Raw genomic sequence first — 25,794 nt, forward strand, 5'->3', positions numbered from 1 at the left:
CTGAATTGAGTCACTTTTCATGGCCAGGAGAATAGCCCACACTGCTGAACTGAGGCCTGAACCAATCCCTGTGGCAGGGGGATTTGCCAAGCCTGTTTGGCCAGGACCAATCAGAGCCCATACCTAGCAGTGGGACTGAAGCTAATTCCTCCCTGTCAAGTGTCATGGGCAAGGTTTATACAGGTTGTACATGAATCAATCACCATACCCTATCCTCATGATATATTAGGATAATCCAGTATCCCTGTCATGATACAGTTAGGGAAACTGAGGCTAAATAACTCTCCCAGCATCACCTGGAGATACAGCTGCATCCTTCCTAGTCTGAACTAGGGCCTATGCTCTTTCTACTCTACCAGTCACCTGCTCATTCACCCAACATTTATGGGTAGTAGATTTCTGTGTTGTGCTACTGAATAGTAAAATATGAGTTCTCTGAGTATTGGCCATGGAACAGCTCCTCCCCTCCTCGTGGCTGTTATCTTGTGGCTTTAGGACACTGTAGCCTGGATCCATGATACGAGCTTTCCTAAGTGGGAAAGAAGGCTTTTGTATCAGAAGAGAAAAAAGGTCCATCCATTGTCTGTGCATGGAGAGAAGGGTGTGTTCATTGCTTTGGGAAGTCACAGAACTATGTCTAATGCTGGAAAATCAATCTGTCCATTCCTCCCAGCAACTAAAAGCGAGGCAGCTCCCCTCATCTGCACACAGATCAGATAGAGAAGGAGTCGTGCTCTGTGGTCACCAATGAGAAACCTGGAATGTAAAACAAAGTCCAGAACCCTAGTAGAATATCAGCTCTGTTAAGTAGCCCAGGGTGGCTGACTTCTTTGTCAAAGAACCCCATAACCATCCCAGAAGTTATTTGCACAAGAAAGAGTTTGTTAACCTACATAATTTTTATCCTCAATGTGATGGAGTATCTGAGTATAAGGTATTTAAAGCCCAGAAGTTTTGCTGTGGGCTTTCTTGAATCTCCCTCTTCCATTTCATGTGTGTCCTAGAACATCCCATAGACCCAGTTGCAGAAGAGGATACTGCCCACACCTCTGTCCTTTGAAGTGTGCTAAGTGAGGTGGCGGGGAGACTCCTCTGCTGGAGACTGACAGGGATTCTCTCACCCATAAGTCCTCTTTCTGGTTTTCAGAAATGAACCGGCATCACTACGCCCTGTATGTGCACAACTGCCGCCTCGTCTTCCTCCTGCGCAAGGACTTTGACCAGGCTGACACCTTCCGCCCAGCTGAGTTCCACTGGAAGCTGGACCAGGTATGGCCCTCAGCGGGCTCCTCTCCCCCGCTCGCCCTTGTGCAGGACGGTCGGTGCACTCCATGGTGGCGGCAGTGGGTACACCCCTCAAGGCTCTGGCCCCTTGCTGAATTCTGGAAAAGTCAGCTCAGGGAGACACATCTCTAAAGTCAGAATGGAAACTGCCACCTCAGACCAGCTGGAGGTGGGGAGAGCTGCACTTCCCAGCCGGGACCCAGCACCAGTCAGTGGACCTGCCAACATGTATGTTTTGCTCTGCATTGAGCTCCTGGGAGGCTGCTTCTCTGGATCCTCGGGTCCAGTTTTTCTTTTTTGTTAGTACATCTTTATAGCATACATGTGCCCTGTCTCCTCTCTGATGCTCTACTATTCCCTGTGGGTGCCATGTAGCCTTGCGTTTGGTGACACAGATTGAGAACAGGGACAGGGGGACCTGGAAGTAAACAGTGACACAGTGCACTGTGGGCACATGTTCTTTTCTAAAGTGGGAAAATCTGTGACTCATGCCAGAGCCTCATGACTCGTGATCACAAGCGCCACTGTGTCCTACTTGTCAATGACAAATGAAGCCTCTGGCCTGAATGGGAAGCCTTGAAGTGTCTGTTTCCAGGGGCTGTGCAGCGCTGACTGTGGGGGGCACCCCACCCTCTCTGGGTGGCTGTGCCTTGCCATATGTCTGTCTGGGCAGCAAGTCTGGAGTTGGGCTTCACTTAAACTTGAAAAGGTGGGGCGGGCGTGAATTTTTTAATGACTAAATTATCCAAAGGGAGAATGCCTGCAGACAGGTAAGGGGGCTGTAGAATGGTCTGCTTGATGAAGCAGATGAAGTGATGCTCGTTGTGGCCTTACTACCTGGAGCCACAGTATTTCTCTGCTTTCTTTCTCCTGCACCTGTATCCCAAGCACTTCTGGAAACCTCAGTCTTCTTTTCTCCCTCTAAAACTCCATGTCTGTGCCACCCCCCTCGCCTCAGCTAGAGCTGAGCCCTCCTTCTTACCTGTGTCTACCCCCACCTTCTCCCAGTGGTCCTTAAGCCCCGGGTCCCCAGTGGGACTGAGTTCAAACAGTTTCACTGGGAAGCATTCCAGGAGGAACTCATTTACATTGCGAGGAGAATGATAGCTGCCCCTTTTGCATCTACACAGAAGTACGGACATATGCTCTTTAAAAGGATTCATTAACCTCAGGGAAGGTCTCAGTGATGGAACTTGAGGCAATGTGACAAGGTGTCAAGGATGCCAAGTTGATGGGAAAGACGTTTGAGGGAGCCAGTGGCAACTGCCTAATCCATTCCCAATAAATCCCATCCTCCTGGAGCCTGGAGTTTTGCAAATATGGCATCTGGATGAGTGTATGTTCTTCTGAATTAGAAATTCAGGGTGTTGCAGAAATTGTGAAATTGTGACATTGTTTATTTGATTTCCCCACAACCTCTCAGCTACATTGTACAGTGCCATATGGCGTATATAGGATGTATATAGGATGTAATGTGAACTGAGGTACATTAAAATAAATTCTATATTTTGAGGGTTTTTAATAAGAACATTACTATCATGGCCAAGATGGTCATGGATGCCCTGTGACGTTTTCTAAGATGGGATTGATAAGCACTCACATAGGCTAATAAAGTCATAGGGTTTGGAATTAAAAATAGGTGGAGACAGAACTCTGGTTATACAGATAAAGATATAGTGAATGTAGGAATTCTGAAATCTGTTCCCAAAGTGGTGAACTTAAGGAAGGCCTGAGATACACTGAACACCTTCCAAATGACTCCAAGCTCCTTTCCTACCATTTGTCGACTCCTGCTTTGTGCCAGGCATGCCGCATGCTTGAGCTCATTCTGCTCTCGGCCCCAGTGGGGCCCAGGGACCATGGTCTCAGCTCACCTGGCATGGCACCATGAAGCATGGCTCAGACCTGCCTTTCCATGATGCTGTGCTGCTGCTTAGGTGTGCCTGCCAATTTCAAATATAAAATGTCTTCATTTCTAAGTGTAACATATTTTTTATTTAGGGATCTGGATTATCCCTGAAATGCAAAATTTTATAGTCTTGATGAAACCCTATGAAAATGTCAAATCTCCCTCTGCTCACACTTTGTGTCCTTCACCTCAGTCAGCTCAGGCTGCCAGAACAGAATACCACAGACCGGTGGGCTCAAACCACAGGCATTGATTTCTCACAGTTCTGAAGGCTCAGGAGTCCAAGATCAAGATCCCAGCGGGCTCTGTTGCCCAGTGAGGGCCCTCCTCCTGGCCAGGAGGGAGCTGTCTACTCTCTGCGTCCTCACGTGGTTGAGAGAGAGCCTGGGTACCTTTCCTCCTCTTATAAGACAGGAGCCGTTGGATCAGGGCCCCACCAGTATGACCTCATTCACCCTCCCCTACCTCCTTAAGGCTGCAACTCCAAATACAGTCATATTGGGGGTTAACACTTCAACACATGAATTGGGGGGTAAGGGAGACACGTTTCTGTCACAGCACTCTTTTACCAAAGAAATTAACATTCAAAGAAACGTAAAGCCTGCCTATTAATGATCAGAAGCCCCAGCTCACCCGGACAGGAGCTACAGTGGATGGGATATAGGAAACCTCCACCATGCTCATGCTAGCCATCCAGTGGTGTATACAGACCAGCTTGCAGAGCCCTCCTTCCCCTTATTCAGCTCCCTGTGTAGACAGAATCTTCTTGCATGTAAGTCACTTGCTGCCCAGAATGTACATACCTGATAATGTCTCCTCCACCATGAAGCCATCCTGGACCACCTTGCTAGTGGCATGCCTCTCCCCTGTGCTCTCCAGGCCCCACACAGTAGCCCATCCCAACACTTACTGCACCCTAGAGACTCCTTTATCCTTCCTTTCTGCCCACTTTATGCTGAGCTCTGAGCAGACAGTACTGCACTTTACTCTCTCCAGATCCTCAGTGCAAGTTACAGCCCTGAGTACACAGTTGGTGCCCAATAAATGTTTGCATAGCAGCAAATGGATGTCAAGATCAAAATAAGAGAGAAATGAAGTGAGGGAGGGAGAGAGGGAAGGAGAGTAGAAAAGTTCAGACATTTTTAAAAATCTCCTGTGATTAATTGACCTTTTGATTCATTTTATGTAACATTTTTAAATTTTACAATTTTGCATTTTTTACTTTCAGTCTCAAGCATTGTCCAGCTTTGATTTTGATGAAAACAAAAATCTTAGTGTGTTTACCACCAGTAGCTCTGTGATTAGTAGAGAACTTTCTGGCCTTGGCAGAAAGGACTCCAATTGGTCTGTTATATTGTGTGTATTCAAATTCTTGGCCCACCTTGGAGATTCCAGAAGCATAGTAAATGTTCTAAAGCCTGATGGTACCTCATTTATGCCTTTATTCAGCAGAGCACTAACTATGTGCCAGGCTCTGTGCTGGGTACCAGTGATCAGGGGGTCGGGGTAGATGGAAGCCTCTGCTCTCTAGAGGTGTCCATGATAATGGGGAAAAGAACACATAAGCAGTTTATGATCCTATGCAATATGTGCTGGGTCAGAAGGCAGGGCCTAAGTGGGAGGAGTGACATTCCAGGGACACTGATGTGGACCTGGGGTGGAGGGCCTGGAGATGCCCCTGGGGGAAGGACCTCATCTGAACAGAGTGTGGTGGGCACAGTGGGGTGGGGCCAGGCAGCCAAGATGGCAGAGAGGTGCGTTAAAGGGCCATCCTCAAGGAACTCTAAGCTTCCTGTGTGGCAGGGCGTCGGGACGGGGTGGAAGGGGACACTTTGGCAGGCTTGGCAGTTTGGAGGAGCTGGTGGGAATTAAAATCTCAAGGTTTTTTTATATCATGTTATTGAGTGGGTACTTGATCTCCAAAAGAACGGGCCACAACTGAAACATTTTGTTATTCAAAGAAGACTGAAAATTTTAGGGATGGGTAAATGTGAAGAATGCTACCATGGCATTCATAAAATTTATCAAATTTAAGCAACTATAGCTCAAACCAGGTCATTCAGTGGGTCCAAGGACAGGGCTGCAGTGGAAGTGGGGTCTTGCCTCTCCCCTCTCCACAGCCTGGACAGGAGATGAAGCACTTGACACATGTCACTCACAGGCATTGAGACCAGGGCATGGTTTCCACATAGCCCTTCAGGAGTGTGCCCAGGGAGTGAGGCAGAGGCCACAGGGCAGCTGTGTGCTTCCAGCAGGCCAGTGCCATTCCCCCCCCCACTGCAGAAAGCCTCTGCCAGAGAAGACAGGTGGCCAGGTACATCCATTCGCAGGCAGTTTCAGGAAATGCCTCTGACAATCCACTACTCCTCACTTAAGAGATCATAACGATGAGAAGAATGTCATCTTAATGGGATTTTTACTTATGATCTGCTAATGCAAATCCCTCGAGCCTGCAGTTAGTCATGTGCAAACCCAGACAAGAGCAGAGGAGAACACCCGGCTGCCAGCTCACACAGGAAAGGTTTATTAATTTGCAGCCCCTCCTGACCTTAATATTATTTGGATGTGGTTGACTCATTGTCATGAATTCTAATGATCTTCCCTTTGGACTTGTCAGTGTTTGGAGGGAAACCTGCTGATGTTTTATGGCATGTTCCACTTATTGGAAGCCACAGCTTGAGTGACACCCTCCACTGACCAGCAAGAGGACAGGTGCTCCCGGCACATATGAGGAAAAACATGCATCTTTGAAAAAGTGCAATGAGCACAAGATGCAGAAATGAGATTCATTCTCTTGGCCATTGCCTTCCCTGTGTCAGAACTTGTAATAGGCACCAGGACAGAGAAGAAGAACATGGCCCTGCCCTGGGGGAGCTCATGGCCATGCCCGGTTTGTGGACGCTGGGGAGCATTCTCCTGCAGAAGTCCCAAACCCTAATAATTATGGGTGAGGAGAGGCAACAAAGGTGAGTGAAGATTCCTGGCTGGGTGAAGGTGGGCCTTCACTGAAGAGCCAACCACCACACCACTTCAGGCCACACAGGAATCCACACCTGTTGCTGTGCCTCCAATTGTTCGGAAGTTGGAATTAATACATTTACATAAAATCTCCCAATATTTTAAATTTTCTTATTGAGCAACATATATCATGAGACCAAACTAATTTATACTCTGGTCACCAGTGTGGGACTACTGATAAAAGAGAAAAGCACTATTATTTTGACATAGGAAAGCCTCATGTCCATTGAGAAGTTTGGACTTTCTTAAATGAGGCCCATCATCCTTTGTCAGCACCTCCTGTCCTCCTAGCCCCTCCCTCTCCCCATAAAGAATGGGGACAGGGAGGAGCATGTCTGGTCCCCAGCAGCCCCTCACAACACCCAAAGGGAAGGGGCAGGTGTGAGTGGGACAGAGTCCCCCAGACCCAGGCTCCTGGTGTGAATGGTGGCCTTTCTTCCTCCCAAATGAAGGAGACAGCAAGTCTCAGGCCCAAGCTTACCCAGAAACAAATGACAGAGTCAGGATTTGAGCCAGATGTTCACATTTGTCTTGGCCCAAAGCCTTTGCCCGTCAAGGCCATTCTACTTGCATAGAATTCTAAAGCTCCTGGAAGAAGTACAAGTGAGCAAATCCTTAATTCTTGATGAGGGAAAGGTAGGAAGATGCACAGCCAGGTCACCGCGTCTGCTCTTTTGGCCATGCTGGGAGTCAAATGGGCCAGCTCAATCACTGCTCCTGCCGAGCAGGTAGCTCATTGGAGATTGGGCTCCAGTCCAGACGGGTCATCTTAATGAGCAAAATAACTGGGCATTGTCAGCACACCAGTTCTGCTGTTAAAGACTAACTCCTGGATGCGGTGGCCACCATTCCTCTAATGTGGTGATGCCACCCCACTCACTGTCCTGCCTGTACACTGGCCACTTTCTTTCAGGAGCACATGTCCTAGCAGAGAGGAGGGATGAAAGCCCAGAACCTCTTTTTTCTCCCTTTCACACAGAATCCCAAATGACTTTTTTAAAGATGCCACCTTGCAAGGTTGTTCTGAGTGAAAAATGGATTTGGGAAGGGTCACAAATACGGTGATTCCCACTTTTTCTTTCAATAATACATGCTAAGCCCCTACTTCTCTCAGAGCCCCTCTCCCTGCCTCCTCCCACCTCCAAGAGCACCTAGGCATTTGGGGGGAGGTGGCTTCCACGGCTGCATGGTGCTGGCAGAGAAAGGTCCTCAGACCCACAGTGGACGCTCGCCATCCTCCTGGGCCAAGACTGTGCAGTGACCAGATTTCCTGCTCTCTGGAAAGGCGACTGCTGACACAGCCCATTTGCTCTGTTTCTTTAAGAGAGGGTGCCCGCATGCCAGCACCCCCACTCCAGCCCAGTGCCCGAGCCATGTCCCCTTGGCCCTGCAGCCCCTTTCGTGGCAGCTGCATCACACCCTGGGGCTCCAGTGCACAGCAGGCTTTATGACTTCCACACCCCTACACCTCAGCTAGGCTCTCAGGGTTCCCTTAGCCACTTGTGATAAGACAGAACAATGGCCCCCAAAGGTTTCCACCCCCAAATCCCTGAAACCTGTCAATGTGTTGCCTTACATGACAAAAGGGTCTCCACCCATGCGATCTAAGAGCATAAAATAGAGAGATGGTCCAGGATTATCCAGGTGGGCCCAGTGTGATTACAAGGGCCCTCGCATGAGGGAGGCAGGAGGGCTAGAGACAGGCAAGATGTGCCAGTGGCAGCAGCGCCAGAGCAAGGTGGGGCCAGAAGCCAAGGAACGTGGTAGCGTCTACGAGCTAAAAAAAAAAAAGAAACAGATTATCCATCAGAGCCCCCAGAAGAAACACAGCCCTGCTGACCCCTTGATTTTAGCCCAGAATTCTGCCCTCCAAAATTATAAAATAATACATTTGTGTTGTTTTAAGCCACAGAGTTTGTGGCCACTTGTTCTAGCAACAACAGAGCATCACTCGTGAGCCACGGGATCCTGGCGCTGCCCCAGGCTTGCAGACTCAGCCCCCTCCCCATCCGCACAGCCGGGCTGCCAGGCCGACCAGGAGACCCTCCCAGGCCCCGGCCTCGGCACATCTCCACAAGCCACAGCACAGCAGCTGTGGCTAGCCCCCAGGGGCACCCTTTGTCCAGAGGGGCACAGGAGCAGCCGGGCGTGGAGGCAGTGAGCACTTCTGGGCAGCTGCCCGCACTCCTCCGAGGAGCCCGCCGCTGCGGCCTCAGCAGTGCCCCCCGTACTGACTTTTCTGCCTTCCCTGACTCTCTCCCCGCTTCATCTTCTTCCCTGGAACCACCCTCAAATGAACTCTCTGCTCCATTCACCCCTGTTACACATTGTTACAAGTTTCTGATCTATAGTGAGAAGTTAGCAAACCACCACTGCTATTATTATTGGGAAGAAAGAGACTTCTGCAGAGTTCCAGAGGCAGAACTGTGACCAAAAGGAGGAAGTTGCCGAGAGACCCAGGTGCAGTGAACAAAGGGAAAGAAGGGAAGTTTCACGAAGTTGCGATTAGTGTTGCCAGACATAAGTGGAGCTGATCACATGACAGCAGTAAGATCTGACAACAAGTAGATCAATACATTTGTGAATCACTGCGGACATAGCATCCACAAACAGGCTGAGGGGTTCCACAGGCTTATTTATCAGTATGACCTGAGCTACTTGCTTGAAGAGCTGCTTTCTCAAGGGCTTTCTTGAATTCCCATTATTTCTCAAAGACTTTTCTTTAATTTTTCTTCTTAAGAGGCTGTGCTAAAGAAGAATAACTTGCTGAAACAGAGCTATGAGGAATGTCATTCTCTTCTCTGCTGTTATCTCACTGGCTTCTCCCTCTTTCCTATCCTGATTTAAGAGAAGGCTATACAACTGTTAAATTTAAACAAATCAAAGATGCCAATTATTCTACACATTTTTCCCTGGGCTGGCGGACCTAGCTGCTCTCTGGTCTCTCCTCTCCTAACGAGCATCTGCTCAGTAGTTCCTTTTGCTCCTGCGAAATCATTATTTGTGTTTCGGCCTGTACATCTTCCCAGAGGCAATGGATGCATTTTTTTTCAGTAGACATTCTGTAATACATATTTAAAGTCAGTGTCTCTCATTTTATTGTTAAAAAGAAGGAAATAATGTCAACACAATTAAAAATGCTTAATCACTCTTTCAATATTAAATTCAGACACTTAAGCCTTGGGGTGGCACCGAGGGAAGCAGCATTAACTCAGTTACTGTGCTGGCTGTGCCCTGCCTCTGTCTTTCTAGACTGCTTCACGGACTGGGTGCCAGTGGGGGATGGGGGGGAGACACCTCCTTGGTTTCAGACCTGAATGTCTGCGTTCATTAGATGAAAGACATTTTCCTCAATCTATTGCACACTATGGAAAGACAAGAACTTGACAAAATTGAATCCTAATATAAAGGGCAAATGCTAATGATAACCTCTCTCTAGGAGACACCAGGCATTTTGTGAAGTCCCTGGGTAGTAAGAGGGAGAGGTGGAACCAGCGGTCTCAGCTCTTACTTTGTGCCAGGCATTTGCTTTTCATTCTAACAAAAGTCTTGCCATTTAGGCATAACACTCAGGTTAAGGATGAATAATAAGAAACATGCCACATGTGCTCTCCACATCTCTTATCTAATAAATGAAAGAACCCTGAGTCAGATCTGAAAGCATGCATGCTCCAAGAGGGTAAAAGGGAACATTATTGACTTGGGAGAACTGGCAGCTTTAATGAGTACACAGATGACAAGAATGAACCAATATCCATGCTGATACCTAAGCTTCCAAAGCAGGGTATGGATGTCCATCCAGAAACACATTCCAAGCTCAACTTACCAGGAATCATGTTTTAGCATCTTTTAAAGTGAAGATCAGCTTTCTCCTAGGGCACAATTATGAAAGCACTGTTCATCCCATAGAACAAGAGAAGCCAGTACAACTGACTTTCCAGGAAAGACCGCTCCTCTGAGGAAGCCTTGCAAAACAATAACCCTGGAGGCCCAGCAGTGAGATTTATTTGCCCGACCAACACTGCTTCCTCCCAATCTCCTACGAGTCATCTGTTTCCATCTTTAATGTCTGAACATGCAAATATTGCTGCACTTACTGCTCATTAGTTTAGCTAAAGGAAGTGCCCTTTAATTATGCTTTTAAATAATGAACCTCCTCCATCACTTTGACAATCAGTGCATGTTTAGAAGGAAGCAAGGTCTCGTTACAAAACAGCTACTGCATCCCTTGGTTACTCAGAAGACAGTAGCTTTCTTGAGGCAGTAGAAATAGGAATCTAAGGACAAATAAACCTCTGATCCCATTAACTCCTTATAGTAGTAGGTGTAAGAATAGCAAACAGCAAGCCAGTAACATATTACAAGTGAAAGAAAGAAGGGAAACTAGCATTTTTTTGAGAAGCTATTGTGTGCCAGTCCCTAGACTCACTAACTTGCATATGTTAAGTCTATGCTGCACAGTTACTTTCAAAGTTATGTCTTAACTCCATTTTATTGATACTGAAATTGAAGATCTGAAAGAATAAGTAATTTATTTAAAGTGTTGGACCACATCCAACATTCTCCAAAGCTCCGTGATCTTTTTCATTATGAACTTATTGTCTTGAGAAGTATTTGCATAGCTTCAAAGAACTGGATATCCTCCAAGTCTTCACCATAATTCTCCATCTTTTCATTTCAGCAGAAACTCACAGGAGTAGTTTCCTTTCATACAATTCCCAAGCACAGGCAGGCTGGACAACACTTTGTATGTACCTGTCTGCATGGTTCTTAAGAATAAAACAGAATGTGTCATGGACAGGCAAGCTGAATCCACTATCTAACTGACCAATTACCTATTCATCTTTTAGACCATACTCAAGGCTCACATACTTGATAAAGACTTTCCTATAACTCCTTCTCCCATAGGGAATTGACCTTACCACTATGGGGGCCTTGGAATTTTGTCATACCATTTTTCACACTTTATTACACTTATTTGTTTGTTGGTTCATTTCCTACAGTACACTGGGATATCATGTCTTATTCACCTCTTTAATCTGTAACACAGTGTCTGACACAAATATGTGTTCAATACATGCTTATGGAATTTTTAAAAATGAGTCCTTATCTAAATGCCACAATCTGATCTTCTACACTGTGGTTCCCAAACTCTAGTCTACTGATATAAAAGTAACAGTTTGGTTATGTAAGTATCATCTGAGGAACACTGTAGAAAAGCTTCCAGGAAAAAAAAACAAGATGCCCTTTAACAGATGAATGGATAAGTAACCTGTTGTATATTCGTACACAGAATGCTATTCAGCAATAAAAAGGAACAAACTATTGATTCATACAACATGGATGAATTCAAAAACATTATGCTAAGTCAAAGAAACTACACAACAAAGACTACATGTTGCATGACTTCATTTGCATGCAATGTCCATAAAAAGACAATTTTGTAGACAGAAAGCCCATCAGTGATTCCTAGGGCTTGGGGTGACAGTCAGAATCAACTGAAAATGGGCAGATATTTTAGTGATGGAAATTTTCTAAAACTGGACTCAGATGATCATTGCACAACTCTATAAATTTATTTTAAAATCATCTAACTGTGTACTTATAATGAGTGAATTTTATGATATACAAGTCATACTTCAATAAGGCTATTCAAAGTAAGAATTGAAAATAAGAAAAGAAGATTGGAAAGAAGAGAAGGAGGGAGGGAGGAAGAAACAGAGACAGAAAGACAGTTCTCTAAGCCTGTGGTGTTATAGGATGAAGGTCAGCAATGCCAGAGTGGCTAGAAATGTAGGTGGTTAATACCAGAAAGGAGGCAGAAGCAAGTCAAAATCTCAAATCTGAATATAAACTGTCCTCAAATCCCTTAAGTCCTTGGGTGACCCCTGAAATGTGTACACACAGATAAGACTTCAGGAACCCAGTGGAAAGCAATAGCAGGAAAGATTGAACAGACAAGACTGAGCAGAGATTTTAGCTACTGCCTACTGCAAAGAAGACAAGTTTTGGAATTTCTCCAAATTAGAGGGGCCAGGTAAACACTAAGTTTTTCCAATGAAATATATTGGAAGAGACACATCTTAGAAGTAAAGATGATATGCCAGGATTAAGGGACTGGTTCATAATTAAGGGTAAACCCAATAAGCATACCCTTATATAGTATAAAACCAAACTCTGTAGTTAGAAGGTGATCAGTAATTTAACAAAAACCAATAATCTCAGAGAAAGATTATAGAATTCAAAGTTTCTACAGTATACAATCCACAGGTTTCAGTATGAAATATAAATTATTAGACATTTGAGGAAACACAAAAATGTGACCTAAGACCCACATAAAATAATTCAACAGAAACAGACCCTGAGATTACACATATATTGGAATTATGAGAAAGCAAGTTTAAAGCAGATATTTTAAATACATTTTAGAACTTTAAAGAATGTCATAATTATGAGAGGGGAATCTCAGCAAAGAAATGGAAACTGTACAGAAATGTAAAATCTAGAGTGGAAAATACAAAATCTAAAATTAAAGGATGGACTTAACATCAGATAGGAGATAGAATAAGAAAGAGTTAATCAGCTGGAAAGGAGATCGAAAGAAATTGTCCAATGTAAAGAACAAAGAGGGGAGGAAGATTTCTTAAAATCTAGAGTCAGAGATTGAGAGAGGAAAGGAGAAAAGAGAAGTCTCAAAAGGACCAAAGGAAATATTAAGTGAGAGAGGCATAAAAGAATTAATTGAATAAATAATCTTTGGAAAGTTTTCCAAATTTAGTACAAAACATCTTAAATACTGAATATGATAAGCAACTTCAAACTGGATAAGTTCAAAGTAAACCACAAATGATCACATTATTCTCAACCTGGTGAAAACCAAAAATAAAGAGAAAATCTTGAAAGCACCCAAAGAAAAAGGAAAAGAAAAAAACACATTATATATGGGAGAGCAACAATATAGATTACAATAGGCATTTTACTGGGAATGATGGAGGACATCTTTGTGATAGAAAGGAAATGGTATTAGACAGAAAGAGAGCTGCAAGAAAGAAAGAAGAGCATAGAAATGGTAATATGTGGGTAAATATTAAAAACTATTATCCTTTCCCTCTTAATTTCTTTAAATGACCATTACTTTTAATGAAATAATGGTAACAGTATATATACAATATATATAGAGGTAATTGTGGGTATATAATTTATATAGATGTAAAATACATACCCACAGTAAAACAGCTAATGAGGGTGGTAAATAGAGTTATGGTCTTCACATTTTATGTTACAATGTTAATTCTGAGTATACTGTGATAAGTTAAAGATGCATATAAAGGAAGGTCCACTCTAGGTTAGAGACCATGAAGTGAAAGGGATGTTCTGGAAACAAATGCAAACTCAGAATGTTGTAGGTTTCTTGAAGCAGACAAAAAATGGGCAAAGGTGGTGACAATGTCAAAGAAAACAGTTGATGGTAGATGGGGCAAACTAGAAATAGAGAAAATGAACCTGGAACTTCTAGAAAGTGCTCAGGGAGAAAGTTCTAAAAGTGGCATGAATGATGAAGGGACCAATTTCACCTCTCAACCCTGAGTTGTAATTGGACACAATATATAAGAATGTAGTGTTGCTTGCTTGTAATGAAACAGGGTTCTAGGATGCCTAGAGAGAAAATCCTAAGGTTTGGACTTCAGAAAGTATATAACTAACAGGTAGAAGTTTAAGGGATCTGGAGAGTAACCCAGAAGTGTGGGAATGGAAAGAAGGTGGAATTTGCTGCTATCAGGGCTGCAAGCAGTGGCACCAACCATATCTCTCTGTGCATCAACCATAGGATTTTTTTTTCCGTATATTTTGATGCTTTGACATCCTGGGGCCTCATGGACCCAGGGAAGAGCTGCCCCTGCCTGTGTTAGCTCATTCTTAGAGATAACAAATTACTGACCTGACAGTACACCTTTGATATGCAAACCAACCATACCCCAACTGCCTCCTTTTATTGGGCTCCTTCAGACCAGGACACTATCCGCTTGCCCTCATTTCAGAGCTAGGTATTAGACATCTAGGGATGACCCTAGTAGTCCAAAGCCCACTAAAATTATTCAAACTACCCGGTCCTAAGCCTGTTCACCTTACTTATCTGGCTTCACCTATTACTTCTTTCAAAAACCACAATAAAGCCTCTTGCTCACAGTTCTCATACCCTCTGTCTCCTGGCTAACCCTAGTGATTCTGCATGTGGCCCTTCATGGCACATTGTGCCCCCTGTTTCTAGGGAGCTGTGAGTATAAAAACTTCTTCCTTAATGACAGTCATTTCTGTGTCTGTGTGTCTTACCATACCTGAAGACAGCAAATCTTGGGTACATTTTAAAACAGTGTATATCTATGGAGCTAGAGACCTGTGTATGTAGTCTATACAATCAGTCTACCTAGGATGGAGTAAATGTCCTTTTTTCCCTTTTTAAACAGAGATATCACTCTCTGTGCAAATTGCTCTGCTTGTTATGGAAGAAAATTGAGTAAAGTAGTCTGCAAAAGTAATGCTTTTACTCATAAGTACATACAGGCTAAGGGGGGAATTACAAAGGATCTTCATGAATTGAGTTATCCACAGATATCTTAGAAACAATCCCTCATTTGCACCAAGAATCTCCTATATCTGGAATTACCTTAAATCCTCATCTCTTACCTCCAGCCTTTTTGACCATTTTACCATCAAAAGCCAAACCAGCCTCCATTGGGCTCTCCAGTCAATTTCCTTATAACCCTCTGTGCTAATTAAAGGTACAAACACAGGTTGGCCTTCCCTCCTCTTTGTCAGTGGGGATGACTTGTCATTCTTTCCAGCACTGGCTTGACTCCTTTGTCTAAGATGAAGACACAGGAGAGTGCTAAGACCATCCCTGTGCTTGACCCCATGGATCCACATGCCTCTTCCCTTTGGCAGTTAAAAGCAACTTCCTCCATGCCCATGAGAAAGAGAACTCTTTGCTCTTCCAATAGCAAAGTCTAACATCTGTTCCTTGACATGACTTGAAATCTTAGATACCAAGGATCCTTTGTCCTTCTGTTTAGGCTAGCCTGGAAATGGGAGTCTTGGTATCAGCCTTATAATGTGATCTGCTTCTGCTAAAAGGGCCACATATCTTTCCATCGAACATAACCTTGTCAGAAGCTTTCATTATAGTCACAAATACTAGGGGACAATGAAGCTTTAGCTATGTGGGCACAAAGCAAAAAGAGACTCTTATACCTATTATCTAAGCTCAGATAAATAGTGAACCCATAATTGGGGTATAAATGTGAATTGTGACTTGAATCACTTGATATCATGCACTTATTTCTGCATCTCTAAATATGTGAATGAAATGAGCCTCAAAAGCAAGAGCAAAAATATAACTTAGGGTTTATTCCAGAATACTAAAAATATCCCTCTGCCATAGGTAACAAAAATATGTCATACTAGGAACCAAAAAAGAAAAAAGAAGGAAGAAAGCTTCTTTAGTGGGGCAGAGTGCAGAGCCAAGTTATGTCCACCCTCTGCCCCATAAAGTCAGGCATTGATACACTCATTCATTTATCAACAAATCTCAATCAATATTAGATGTTGAAATGGATAAACATACATTCCAGGGGCAAACATTCATCAAGGAGCAGTGAAAGGCAAGCGGGCTTCAGAGTCTCTCACACCTGAGTTTGCAGCTCAGCTCTGCCCTTTATTATCTGTGTGATCTCGGGTGAGCCACTTCACCTCTCTGAACCTTGCTTTCCTCATCTGTGCACTGAGGATAAACTCTTTGGGGGCAGTTATAAGGATTACCTGGTACAGTGAGTGTAAGCAAGGTTAGTGAGGGAGGGAGTGGCAGATCTGACCCATGGAAAGGTTTTGGTGGGCCAACACCATCATAATGCACACATATGCATAGATAGAAAAGCCAGACAGGTAAAGATAGATATAGATAGGTAGATAGATAGATAGATAGATAGATAGATAGATAGATAGATAGATAGATAGATAGATAGACAGATAGACAGACAGGCTGTAGGTAGAATAAACACTCTCCTACTACTGAATTCATTTAACACATACATTTTTTTCTTTTTAGCAGCTACTTCATACCAGGCACTGCTCTGGTGGAAGCTGGGCATCTAGTGGTAAACAGAACTATGACAGGTCTCTGTTCTCCTAATCCACACTGGTCCTAAAACACCATTTGCACTTAAGGGAACCAGTGTTTCTTAAAGAAACAGTTAATTCCAGGTTTGGGGCAGAAAGTGAACAATATGAGCCTGGATCAAGTTGCCTTTTTGCAGGAAATATCGGGATAGAGTTCAACATTTTGAACTACTTCTGAGTGTGCAATTAGCAAAATCCGGACTGGGAAACTCTATAGGTCAAATGTCCTGAGCTCTGCAATAGTTAAATTTTAAGGAAAAGAAAGCAATGGGGGAAGGAATCTGTAAATTTTTAAGGACTTAAATGTAACAAATTAGTTTTTTGATGGGAAAACTTGTAGTGTCTAGAGGTACAGATTTACGTGAGCAAGTTGGAGGACGAGAAGACTGTAAAGGTCAGGAGAGTGGGTCCTCCTAGATGAGAAAGGTGGGTGTGATTGGTGGGGGCAGGGGGCACAGGGTGGGCAGCTGGTAAGGTTCTTTCTTGGCCTGGGCCATCGCTGTAAGGATGTTCACTCCGTAACAGTTCATTATGAGGCTGACCACAGAGTAGGCTCGCATTCTCACTGCCATTTGCCTGCGACCTGTTCAAAATGTGGCATCCCCTAGGACTATGTTCCAGCCTAGCTGCTGGCTTTCAAGAGCAGGATTCTGTGACTTCCCACCTTTTGGTTATGGGAGGTCTTTTCACCAAGTAGTGTCGTGGGCTGGGCGTTGACACCATCATCAGCTCAGCCACCTCGGGACAGACCCCACACCTCACAGAGGTCCTGCAGCCCGGCCTGCCCGGCTGTGATGTCCAGCGCGGGCTCACATGTGGCTGATTAAATAAGCTGGGGAGCCTTCCTCATTATACTTTAGTATCTGAGGCTGCTCCACTTCTGCATTTTATCTAGGCAAGTAAAGGCAGGACATTTAAAGTCTGTTCATTTAATAAGATTTTAGCACTGTGTTCACCCCTTACAAGTCATTTGTCCCTAGTACATGAAAGGCTTTTTATCTGTGAAGTAAAGCACAATTGGTCACTTAAAATCTTGAAAAACATACTTCACATCACAACTAGAGTTAGGTATTCATTTGTCTTCTGATGTCTCTGTGCATCTCGCCTGTCTGGCACCCCTCCAGCCTTTTGTCCGCTCAGCCACCTCCCCTTGGCGATCTTTCTAAGCACATCACCAGGGCTGCTGCAACATTGCCTGGCCTAGACATGTTTCCCGAATGCTCACTTCACCCCTGCCTGGTCTGCTTGTGTGGTTCGCATACCACTGGTGAACAGGGAAGTTAATCTTAGTTAACAAAATAATGAACACTGAACTGTTTCACCAGAATCAATTCATTTAATTTCGGAGATATCGGTTTATCACCAGTGACATCAAGGGAGAGATCATGGAAATACATGAACAGATTTTTAAATTTTAGTTGTTGGCCATTTATTTTAATGTGTAAGAGAAAAAGTGTAACTTGCACACTACAACCATGATTTCAGAACTATGAAATGACACAAAATTACCTTTTAAAGTCAGTTTATTTAAATAAAGTGAGCTGATTTAAAGACAAACATTTAGAACATGATGGTAGAAGAGGTTGGGGATTTGCAGATTTATTTAACAAATAATTTCTTTGGGGGCCTACTCTGTGGCAGGCATTGCTCAGGACCCTGAGGGTACACAGTGAACAAAGCAGACAATAATCCCGGCCCTCCCAGAGGCCCCAACGAGCATTCCACAGAAATTACCTAAGTGGTCACTTGGCACATGAAAAGGTGCTCTACTTTATTAGGCATCAGGGAAATGCAAGTTAAATCCACAATGTGCTATACTAAATATCTACCAGAAGGGAAGAGAAAAGAAAAGAAAGGGACAATACCAAGATCTGGCAGGAATGTAGAACAACTGAACTCCTATAAATTGGGAATATAAATTGGTACAACCACTGTAGAAAGCTGTTTGGCACTATCTCCTAAAGTGGACCCAGAAGTTCCACTCCGTATTGTCTACCCATCAGAAACACATACATGTGTTCGCCAAAAGACATGTACAGACAATATTTGAGAAATGAACGGGTCTCAGAAAATACTAGTTGAATGAATTAAAACAATCTAGAGTGCTCTTTGCAGAGGCAGATAAGACATTGGCCCTGTCCTCGAGTAGCCCCAGAGTAGATATTCTTCACTGACCACCCTTTTCCTGATGTATACTGTGTTCTGGGTTTCCTGCTAGGCACTAGGGATTCAGGGCTAATTGCAGAGATGGCCCTTACCCTGTCAGGAAAACACAGACACTTACCTCAGCAACCTGATCTTGGCCTTTAGCACTTTACTTAAGGAAATTGGTTGGCCCTGGTTTACATGTTGTAACTATTTGTTTATGTAATTATGTGGTCTCTCCATGAGAATGGGAACCTCATCTGTCTTACTTCCTGCTGTGTCACCACAGCGACACAGAGCAGCAGCACCTGGCTCAGAGTATATGCCAGAGGAATGGGGGGGAAGGAAGGAAGTGAATGTAGATGGGAAGAGCTCTGGAGTCTGTAAGTAAACTGATCCCGCTGGAGGTAGGGGCCTCCCACCATATAAAGAATACTCCAAAAAAAGTTTGACAAGCCCTGCTTGTCTCTCCCAAGGACACTCAACAACCGTTTGAATTGTTGCAATCAACCATAGACCTTTTGTTTTTAATCTAAGGTGTAGATTAATATTTCAGAAGAACACAGTTTTAATTTACAGCCAAGACCTTTAGTTTAATCAGCAAAAGGAAAAAAATGTCTGAACCTCATTGGCTCCCTCATGTTTTTCTGTTGTGCTCCTGGCTGTTTCCCTCTTTGGCCTTTAATTATTCCTTCTCTCACCTGACTTTATCTCTGACACTTTGGGATGAAAATGTGATGTGCCATTCAGAGGCTTCAGCAAAAATCACACTCCAGTCTGCAAAATGAGAGTCTGATAAAGGAACAGAGGGTTGGGGCGAGGCTTTTAAAGGATGTCTTTCCAGTGTTTTTAATTAAATCTGTGTTATTATTTAGGATGGTGAAGAGTCATTTACATGCATTACAGGGTTTGTTTGGAACCTCAGCCATTCTGTTCTTGTAACTGTAGCATTAGTCATGGAACCAAAGGACAAGTTGCTTCTTCAGTCAAATGTTCTATGAGCGGCACTTGCTGTGTATACCCGCTTTATACCAGGCAGTGAGCTGGGTTCTGCAGGGATCACAAAGAAATACTTGGGGAAGCTCCTGCCCTATCATATTAGGGGCTGGGTGATGCTATCAGGAGAAGGGAAGAAGGAAGGAAGGAAGGGAGAGGGAGGGAGGGAGAAATTCGATCCTCTTCTCACAGAACAGCCCATGATTACTGTGGCCCTGCCCAATATTCTTTCCACTGTACCTCATGTCTGTGTGTTGTACTCGCATTTGTCTCCAGTAAAAGCAAACAAAACAGACTAGAGTTTAGTTATTCTCCAAGCTGACTACAAGATAAAAAGATTAGCAGACCTCAGTTCCAGGATCCCCAAACCATGGACTCTTGAGTTACTTTGAGGGGGTCTTTGAATTCCTTGCACTGCCTGAACTGTTTGAAATAAAAAAGAAAATCTCAGTGATGAAAAAGAAAAAAAAAAAGGCAGTTACAACTCAAAATACTCTACACTTAGCCCTTGAATTAAGACAGACCGTTTGAGAACTACATTGTATCTGGAATTCATTCCAGGGCCCCTCTCAGAACAGTTCTACCCATAGCAATTCCTCCTGGACTCTCACTGTTTGCTGAGTGTCATATTGAGCACAATTCATGAGGTCAGACACCTCATGCATTATGTTATTTATCCTTACCATGACCCATTTTACAGATGAAGAATACTGAGGCTGTGGGAGTTTAATTTGCCTAGGTGGTCAGTGGCAGAACTCGGAATCATACCTAAACCCAGGCCACTTCAAAGCCCTTGACTGTTAACTGTGCACTACACTATGTGGCTAGCCCTGTGCGCTTACTGGAGTATACCTTTGTGTTAGACTTTGGGACCACGTTCAAGGATGTTACAAGAACCAGCCCACAGAGCTCGTTATTAGGCTAATAAAGGGTGATGTTGAGGACAATGATCTCTACATCACACAATGTTTTCTTTTGAGGACCCCCAAGAGAGATTTCTGTCTGGACTCAGTATAAGAAAAAGCTTTGTTTCTTTTTAACAAAAGGCATCATTTCATTTTATGGTCATGATAAGACAATATGACTCATCAAATTTCCTCTCTGCATTGGCTTCCACAAAGCTTAGAACCAGCTGGCTGCCCCCTCTGCTAAAGAATGTAGACCCTTTCAGCATGCATTTAAGGCACAAAGCACATACATTCCCTCCAATACTTCATCTTAGCTTTATGTCTTGGCCTGAGTCCCTAGAAAGCAGAGCCTAATGCAAAAGCTTATGAGTCTGTCTTTCACAGGAGTACAAGCCCACGAAGATGAGAGTGAAGATAAAGGGAGTGAGGCAGAGAAGGAGGGAGATAAATAAAAAGAGCTGAACATTGCTTGTGATCAAATTCAGCTGCTTGTTCTTCCAAAGCAATTACTTAACTCTTAACAATTAACTTCCTTATATAAGAAGAGAAATTTTTCCCCTGACACCTGTCTCCCATTGGCCCAGTATTTGCCCCAGGAACGTTGACACCTCCCTATGTCTAGGTGGCATTAGTCTTGTGTGAGCCGCATGCCTCAGACAACTGGGGAACCAAGCTCCACTGCAGGGTGAGGTGCTGTTGGGTTGTGGCCTCAGGAAGCTAGCACTGGACAGACCAGAAAGAGCTGTTTGCCACAATGGCAGCTGGCACTAACGAATGACCGTGCACCCTTCTCACCCCTCCTACAGAGAGATGGTGTCCCAGAGAAGCATCTGACAGACTTCCCTACCCACGTTTTCCCTTCCACAGCCTCATATTTCCCGACTTTTTTTTTTTTAATCATGTACTGATTTTATCCTCACAAACCACATTCAATGTTTTGGATGGGCCAGGGTATAAATAAAATTCAACAATCATTTGCTGTGTGCCAATGCAGTCTCTCAGTAAGACCCTTATCCTCCAGGCACACCTTCTCTTTTACCCCTTGAAGTGCCCCCGAGAGTGGCTGGAGTGTGGTGCCCGAGGCAACCACTAGCCATGTCACCCCCTCTCCTCACACAGGTAGCCTTGAACTCACATCTCATGCCAAATATAAGGCCTTTGTTTCCTGAAATGTTTCCTCTGAGCCTTGGAAATGCCAGGAATCTGCAAGGATAACACGCCCTTGGTATCGCCAACACTGAGCACTGTATCTGGTGTTGTGTGCACTTGATGAATGTCTTGAACTAACACAATTAACTATTATTAAATTATAAGAATCACCATTTACTGAGCATTTACTAGCTGCCCCACACTGCCCTAGCTGCCTTCCCTTGTTTAATCTTTATAAACTCAGCTCTTACCAGTTGTGGTTCAGTCATAAATCTGATGAAGACCCCAGATTTCTATGATGATGATGGAGTTTGCTAGAAAAAAACTCCATGTACCTCTCTGATTCTGCAGAATTCAATCCAATATTGAGCCCTTAGTTTGGTGTCTCCAGATGCTTCTCCTCCTGATTCCCTTGGTTTCAAGGCTCGCCTTTTCACTGCATGACTCTCATGACTGCAACAAACACAATCTGCGTTTCTGGAACTGAGCAGCAAGGCAGCCTTTAATTACCTAATGTCTTAAGGGTCCCAAAGGTGTAATCAGTTTGATTAGACCTTGTAATTAAATGGTCAGCCAAGCACGTGGGAGGACACCTTCAGCTTGGGCACCCTCTTCTTTCTTTTTCTGGGCTGAAGGGCTGAGAACTGTAGTCCAGGAAATGAAGACCCCCTTGGGTGTTGAGCTGCTGCCCCCGTGGCCCAGGATGCTGGGGCAACATTTATTGATGAAGAGGCTGGTCTTTGTGCAATGTAGCTCTGCTCACTGGCAGAATTTCCCACCATGTGCTAGGTGGTATAATCCTTCTCTGGATATTTCTGATTGGCCTGCCCAGGTACCTGAGGTTCCACCCCTTGCTATGCATGAGGTAGAGATAACCAAGACCCCTGTAAAAATGCAAAGGTTCTCATTGAGGGAAGGGCAAGGTGTGGAAATTAGGACATTTCATGGGGAGTCAGGGAATTTCAGGATTTGGCCCTTAAGTGGGGCTCAGGAACTCAGACTTAGCTGGGATCCCCTGGGAATATGAACATAAATATCTCATTCCCTCATTCCTCCTAACAGACAGGTATGTCCTCTAATCGAGCATCAGAGGGTGGTCCCCAAAGCAGCCTTGCTGATAGTTGTTTAAGAGCCCAGAAACTATCTGGGAATTGAGAAAACACACCAAGCAACATGCACACACATATGTATGACCCCAGAAGAAAAACATATTTGAAAATGAGGAACATACTCAGAATATCTCTGAGGGAGAGAGGAACCTTCTAACAGATATGGGCAGTCCCACCATGAAACAGAAGCAAACAAACACCCAAACAGTGCTGTACATCATGGATTCTGTTAAGAGGATGAGAAATTGGGGTAGGCACTCCTGAATCCAAGGGTGGGGTCTGTTCCCTCCTTTGTCTGCACCTGGTCAGCATGTGTGACTACGGCTGCTTTGGTTCCCAGGTGCAGCTGGAACAAGTGCCAGTGAGGCGATACCCAGACTTCTCTCTGTACGAGCCTCTGATGAAACCATGGTGCTTCTGCAGGCCTCACTCTTTTCATTATGGAAGGTGTATAATACCCACCTGTTTGTCCTCCCCAGGGACTCAGGAGAAATTGGGAGGGTACTGTGGAGTACTTTGAAAATAATAAAGTATTATTTCATTCATAGAAAGTGATTAGTGATGTTGCCATTAACAGTGGCTATTAAGTATCTATTATTAATACAAATTAATCCTAAATCTGATAAGGAATGAGATAGGTATAAATAAATAAGATCTAAATGAATGGATTTAAAGACAGTAATGATAGCGATCGAGTACCAGTCTTGCTCCTCTCTCTTCCAGTTCAGTAAGGGGGGTACTGAACTGGTGGGGGCACCTGCCCATGCTTAATGGAGTGAGTCTAGTTGTTGAGAGAGCCAGGCCTTCACCTACAGTATCTAGGGCACAAAGCGCCTCCACCCGGCATCAGCCCCTCCACCCCCCAACTTGCCTTTTCTTCTCTCTCTCTCAGTACTGGCTAGCATGCCTGAATTTCCCTTCTTTCCTCCTTAGGTTAAGGGACTGAAAATGCAATCCAGACAAGGATAAGCACCCTAATGTCCTTTGCAGGCCATTGCTCTGTGGCCACCATGCAATGACAGCCAGTGTCAGTCCACTGGCAAGCCTATAGGAGCCACCCTCCCCTGTCCCGCTTGAGGTCTGGGTGCATGGAGGGGGGACACCGGTGGGTAAGTGCTTAGGGCTTAAATGGATGCTTTGGGAGGCCTCACCGGCTCTCCCAAGGCCCTGCAGCCTCACACAGTGCCTGACTTGCAGGAATCCCTACCGGACCCACTATCCAAATTCACACCTAATAAATGACCGCTTTTGTTTTTTTTCTTTCTTGAGTGATAGAACCATATAGTCATTTAGAGCTAAGCTTTTCAAATTTCGATATACTTGCAAATCACTGATAGATCAACTGGAATCCAGATTCTGATTCAGCAGGTCGAGGTGGGGCTGAGATTCTGGTTTCTAACCAGCTCCTGGGTGATGCCTGCACTGCTCCCAGATGCCTCAAAGTGACAGCTCAAGCTTTGATCAAGGATGTACACAGGAGCTCACTGTGTGACCTCGGGCAAGTTATTGAATCTCTCTGAGCGTCCGTTTAAGTGAAAAATGGGGATAATAATAGTACTAGTGACAAGAGTTTTTGGGAGAACTAAATAAGGCAATCCACATGAGTTCTCTGCCCATGCTTTCACAAAGCAGAGGAGAGATGGGAGCACTCGTGGACTTGGTGACCCCAGGATGACCTGATGGGAGCCTTCTCCTGCATGGGCCTTTCCCTGGGGCGACACTCCAGAGGGTGCACAGAGCACATCTTTCAGGCTGAGCTCATACCCGATACAGGCCGAGCAGCAGAGGCGCAGAGACCTGTGAGGACAACTGCTGAGCTCTCACATCCCCGGGCACCACTTCCATGCAGAGGGTGCCATGAGTATTTCAGGAAAACGGGCCCTCATTTAGACAGCATTTAGTTCACGGGGCAACCTGGCTTGGGGGAGATTCAGTAGGTATCCAGGTGTGTTGTGTGTGGCCAGCCCAGCCCTTGTACATGTCTTTAGGTAGATGAGATTTTTGTGGTCATGGATTATATACAATAAGAAACACTCTTCAAAATACTGAGGGAATTCAGAGGTCAGGGCCCACTGTGGCTGGCATCAGAGAAGGACCTGGGGGGCCGGGTGGGAGGGCAGCATTGGGGCACAAGTGGTGCAGGCTGAGGAGAGTGGGAAAAGCAGGAGAAGTGGGGAGGGCAGAGGGGAAGACAACAGTGGGAGACCAGTGGGCCTGGAGAGACAGGATTATGAGTTACATAAAATGGGTGTGTTAGTTTCCTGTTGTTACTGGACAAGCTACCACACTCTTAGCAGCTACAAACAACACACATTGGCCATCTTATGGTTTGGAGGTCAGGTGTCTGAAGTGGGTGTCCTGGGGCTAAAATCAAGGTGTCAGAAGGGCTGCGTTCCCAGGAGAGAATCGGTTTCCTTGCCCTTCCCAGCTTGTAAAGGTCACACCGTCTGTGGCTCATGGTGGCCTCCTCATCTCCTCAGCCCCCGCCGGGCTCTGCTTCTAGCACCACATCTTCTCTGACTCTCCCGCCCCCCTCTGTCACTTAGAAGGGCCCTTGGGATCACACTGGCCACCTGCACAGCCCAGGATCATTTCCCACCTCAAATGTTCTGCTCAGTCACTCCTGAAGGGTCCCTTGACATATAAGGTAACAAAGTTCCCGGTTTCAGGGATTAGGGTGTAGACATCTTTGGGGGCCATTACTCTGCCTACATGGTGGGAGGGACTTAAACATGTCTGTCATCCAGGATTTTGTGGGAAATGCAACTTATCAAGGAAGTTTGTAAAAAAGAAGAAAAATGTTTAAGAGTTTGGGACAAAAAGGAAAAAAGAACTTCCCATGACATGGCTCTATTAGCTGGTACATAAGGAGAACACCCCTGTCCCACAGGGACTGAGGAGCCATGGCACACATGGCCTTGTGGCAGGACCCCTTCATCCAGGCCCCCCCAGGACAGCCACAGGAGAGGCAGGGTGGCCTGCCGGCCACTGGGACCCGGGACAGTCCTCGGCCTTCCCTCCCTCTCCACAGCACCACCCTCCCCTTGCCAGGTAAACCCCAGACACCCTTAGAACCCAGCACATGTAGGCTGGCTCTCCGGGT

At 44.9% G+C, this 25,794-nt stretch overlaps 1 protein-coding gene across 1 annotated transcript in view; it reads left to right on the plus strand.

The window, feature by feature from the left end:
* The window catches only part of CLSTN2 (calsyntenin 2), a 572,396-nt gene that overhangs the window by 491,011 nt on the left and 55,591 nt on the right, over positions 1-25,794 (plus strand). The window contains exon 8 of the mRNA XM_036991730.2: positions 1,148-1,269. Within this exon, the coding sequence (XP_036847625.2) occupies positions 1,148-1,269 (122 nt within the window). The remainder of the gene's footprint in view (positions 1-1,147; positions 1,270-25,794) is intronic.

Source organism: Manis javanica, chromosome 3 (genome assembly GCF_040802235.1).
Source record: "Manis javanica isolate MJ-LG chromosome 3, MJ_LKY, whole genome shotgun sequence".
Lineage (NCBI taxonomy): Eukaryota > Metazoa > Chordata > Mammalia > Pholidota > Manidae > Manis > Manis javanica.